General features: G+C 36.6%; 1 protein-coding gene across 1 annotated transcript in view; it reads right to left on the bottom strand.

Moving 5' to 3' along the window:
- Positions 1 to 5,139, bottom strand: part of prdm6 (PR domain containing 6) — a 120,044-nt gene that overhangs the window by 44,090 nt on the left and 70,815 nt on the right. The window contains 1 exon segment of the mRNA XM_020595337.1: positions 1,929 to 2,056. Within this exon segment, the coding sequence (XP_020450993.1) occupies positions 1,929 to 2,056 (128 nt within the window).

Raw genomic sequence — 5,139 nt, 5'->3', positions numbered from 1 at the left:
GGTGAAATAACAGGTTTAAAGCGACAACATGAAGACAAACTATGGACTCTGACACAGCAGCATGAGGACAAAATAAAGCATCTGAAGCAGGAACATGAAGACAACATGAGCTCCATGAAGCAAAATGGCTTTACAGACATCTTTAAAGATGTCTGTAAAGATGTCTGTAAAGACATCTTTAAAGGCATCGTTACAGACATAACAAAAAAAATAGTGCTTGATAAAATCCAACCCTACATTAACAAACTAACACAAATGAATCAAGATGATGACAAAATAACAAACCTAAAACAAGAGTACGATGAGAAAATAAGAAATCAAGCCAAAGACCAAGAAGACAAAATAAGGAACCTCAAGGACAGCCATGCAAAAGAAAAGATGGCTCTGAAAGAAGAATATGACAAAAAAATAACAGATCAGAAGAAAAACCACAGCAAGGAAATACAGGATCTGAAGCAAGACCATAATAAAAAAATGACTGCTCAAAAACAAGAGCATGATGAGAAAATGGCTGCTCAAAAACAAGAGCATGATGAGAAAATGGCTGCTCAAAAACAAGAGCATGATGATACAGTAAAAGATATGAGGAACAAACAGGAGGAGGAAATACAGCATCTCAAACAAGAGGGAATCCTGCAGTGGAGCATAATGTTGTTCTGTTTGCTATTATCATTATCAGCCCACTTTTTAACATTTAACTAATCTATGAGAAATGCAGCCAAAGAGCTGTAAATGTTAAGTGTGACACTGTGACAAACTACCATCTGCACTGAACAGCGGTGCTGTTTGTCTTAAACGTCTATCTATAAACGCTGAGTGATTTTTGTGCCCATCAACAGTGACAGTAATAATTCACATTGTTTCATAAGGTGTGTTCTTTGCTTTGTGTTTTGTTTAGAGTTTAGAGACATACAACAATGAGAAAAATGTTTGATTTAACAGCATGTTTCTTAAGAACTGAGGCATATGCACCATTATAATACAGATTTTAACTGCACAGGTGACAATGTTACATATTTTTTATTTCTTTTTTGTTTTGTGAAAACATGGTTATAATACTTAAATGACTGTTCTATTGAATGCATATATTTACCAGATGTTCACACTTTGCTCCTCAGCTTTGACTTTTTAAATGTATTATTTTTGAAACATGGCCTTATAGGCCAGTTAGAAAGTTGGAAGTTTGTGCATTGTTTCTTTAAACAAATTACACAACATTAAAACTGTAAAAACATGGATTATGTGTTTTAAATGCTTTCTCGGAACAGGGCTTCTGTAAAACAACTGACAAGAACTCTGTGTAGCACTTGTTCTTGGATTAAACTTATTTAAGTGAACCCACAGAATTTCACATCAAATTATAGACTTTACAAAAGACAAGTTTAGTATTACTTTATTTTCTATTAAATGACTGACTAAAGCTATGTTTATTCTGAGCTCTCTCAGAGACTAATCAGTTGCCCCGGTGATCCAGTTTAACACAACTTTTCATTCCCCTCAACAACAGAAGCTGTGATAGCAATATTAGCACTAGCTACCATGCCCACTTTTCAGGGAAATACAGCAGGCTCAAAAGAAAAACATGTATCATTTAAAATCTACAAAAGAGAAGCACTGAACTGTTTTAAGAAACATCTGACAACTGCTTTACAATATGCGCTTTGAAACAGCGCATACCGTTTTGTATTGGGTGTCTCTAAAATGGTCCATCACTTTCATCCTGCTCCTTTCAGTCAGCTGAGGGTGCCCAACAGTGACTGGGAATTAATATTCATACTGGAGCCTACTAAGCTGAATTATGTGTACGTTCATGGTGCATTTGTGTTATGTTGTTACATCACTTTGGTATACACTACATATATTTTTTTCACATTTCTGGATGACAAACACTTGCCAAACATTAGTCTGACAATCAGACTTGATCTTACCTGTACTGTACGACCATCATGTTCTGCTCCCCACAGTGTCTGGCACAGCGGATATACCTCATCCAGCTGGATTTACTGGGATCATTGCCGTCGATAAAGTGCTGTAACGTCCCCTCTGTATCGTAGATCTGAAACACACAAATATACGAGGTCAGAGGTGAAAACAGTACAAACAGAAACAGGAGTGATCTTAAGATGATTTAACTACTGTGATGATCTCTACATTCTGCACAACAAAGTTTTAGTTGGAAGAAATATATAGCAATGGGTTTCCTGGATTCTTTATCTGTAAAGGGCAGCATCATCATGTGAGAGCAACTACTGTAACAATTATTTACATTAGCAATTCATTTGATAATGATTTATTTCTGTACAGGGAGCTTGTTTATTGCATGTAATGACAAAAAAGTGGGGGGAAAATCCCATTCCAATTCCCTGTGCCCAAAAGAAACCATTTGTAAACAGCCTGTTAATTCCAACTTTTTCTTGAAAAATTACTGATTTATTCAGTTGTCAAAATGGTTACTGGTGTCCTTCCAACTGGCTGCTTGTTTCAGCTGTTAAAATAGTTATATTTTAAGTTTGAGGGGGGAATGTATATCTTCTCATTGCTCAAGACATTTTGAGAAATGAGAACAAATTAAACAAATTCATCCAAGAACCAACCTCTCTCTGGATTTGGGAACTCTGATCCCACAGTAAACCATTGCTTTCCAGACAACTTTTAAGTTTAATTTGGCAACAACAACAACTTCAATCCAGCAAGACAGAAAAATGATTAAACCTTTGATGTTGAAAATCAATGTAAAACTTTTTATTCTCTAGACCTGTGTATTAACCACAATCCAGTGTATTTTAAAGGGTCTTGGAGTAAAGTCTGTTTTCAGATTATAATCTGAAAACAGACTTTATAAACAAGGTATGGTTTTAGTTTTTCTTTATAACATTCGTAATAAAGCATACGCTTTTTTATACACATTTTTACAGTCATTCACTGCTGTTTTAAAAGATTAACTAATAACTTCTGCATAAAACAGCCTAATGTTACCAGGCGGTCTGCAGTTGTCGGACAGTCAGGTAGTTTGGAATGGACTGTAGCTAGCACTTAGCGTGCTAGCAGCTTTTCAATAGAAGGACAGACTCTAAAGAGCTAAAATAAGGCTGAGGACAACGTCCCTTTAACACATTAAATTTTATATGGGAGAGCCGCTGCGTTATATTAAGACGAAACCAAACTACGACCCCTCTATTTTAATTGAGCTAACGAAAGAACTGCTGTGGAACTAGCATTAAAAGAAAAAAGATAGCTAGCAATGACTTCAGTAAGTTTCTGTACTTCACAGACAGAAATTGCTAAATGTATTCCATGTTTATCCGAGAACACCGCCTTTACATTCAACTGTTATTATTCTGACCAAACACAGGCTTCCCTGAGAGTTGCTAACCTGAAGAAACAGGTGTAAATGAAACGGGGATCAGAGTTCTAGCTAACCTGTCTTCTTCGGTCGTTCTACCGGCGCCATACACGACAGCTACACTTAGGGAGCTACCGCCATCTTGTGGTGAATGCTGAACAACACTTTTCACAGTCCAAAATGGATTAGTATGGACACGCACTATATTTGAACACATAACTAAAAGCAGTTTAGCAGTCACAACCAATTCTGGGTTGTAGATAAAGCGTGTCGAACTTTTTGTCCGACTCAAACCTGAAGAGAACCGCACAACACAGGCTTCCCTGAGAGTTGCTAACCTGAAGAAACAGGTGTAAATGAAACGGGGATCAGAGTTCTAGCTAACCTGTCTTCTTCGGTCGTTCTACCGGGGCCATACACGACAGCTACTTAGGGAGCTACCGCCATCTTGTGGTGAATGCTGAACAACACTTTTCACGGTCCAAGATGGATCAGTATGGACACGCACTATATTTGAACACATAACTAAAAGCAGTTTAGCAGTCACAACCAATTCTGGGTTGTAGATAAAGCGTGTCGAACTTTTTGTCCGACTCAAACCTGAAGAGTACCCCACCCAAACCAAACCACACGTAACTCCGGCAGTTACCGATACCACATACAATCTAAGCAACCTTAAGTAGTTCCTCCTCAAACTGAATACAGGTATGTTCACTAAAACATCCAATATCAATAAATTGATTCACGAAATAAATCTGAACAAATTACTTTTATTTAAATGGATTACACCTGATCATATATTAACTGTGGTATTATTTAGTAGTGTACGTGCCATGTACTGTTAAGTGCATTTTTAGTGTGCATAATAGGGGGGGTTTCTTAGTCAGTTTATACTATTGAAACAAATTACCATTAACATTTACTTTTTGAGAAGTAGATTATATGTTAGTTACTTTACAATACCAGCTGAGCCTGATTCAGCAGTTTAGCAGTCACAACCAATTCTGGGTTGTAGATAAAGCGTGTCGAACTTTTTGTCCGACTCAAACCTGAAGAGTACCCCACCCAAACCAAACCACACGTAACTCCGGCAGTTACCGATACCACATACAATCTAAGCAACCTTAAGTAGTTCCTCCTCAAACTGAATACAGGTATGTTCACTAAAACATCCAATATCAATAAATTGATTCACGAAATAAATCTGAACAAATTACTTTTATTTAAATGGATTACACCTGATCATATATTAACTGTGGTATTATTTAGTAGTGTACGTGCCATGTACTGTTAAGTGCATTTTTAGTGTGCGTAATAGCAGGGGTTTTCTGCTAACTTGTGGTTAAAAATAATTCAATCACAGGCAATTTTTGAATTCTCACCAGAGTTCAGTTCTCAAGGAGCACTACCACCTCACCAATGTACTAGTACAAATCATTAAAATAATATCTTCAGTATATGTCAAATACAACCTGCACTGCAGCAGTGTGGCTTGCTGTCACTTGGCCTGTTAAATAATTTAGGCTTTGTATGCAGTGGAAATTTTCCTTTGTTTCACAGAAGACACACAGACATGAAAACAGAAAAACTGAGCGGGGAATTGATGAATGAACTTATAGGGGAAAAAGTAAATGACATCACACAAGTAATATACTAAAAAAGATTTACAAAAGGTACATCACACCCACAATTGTCCACCTAATTAATCATTAAGCCTGTTCTTGCATATATCTTGATTGACACATACCTTTATATTTATGTTTAAACTCATCAATTCTATTACTGTTTTTTATGTC

The sequence above is a fragment of the Monopterus albus genome, unplaced genomic scaffold (assembly GCF_001952655.1).
Source record: "Monopterus albus unplaced genomic scaffold, M_albus_1.0 scaffold26.1, whole genome shotgun sequence".
NCBI lineage: Eukaryota > Metazoa > Chordata > Actinopteri > Synbranchiformes > Synbranchidae > Monopterus > Monopterus albus.
The sequence above is the reverse complement of the archived record's forward strand: the minus strand, read 5'-3'. Positions and strand labels throughout refer to the sequence as shown.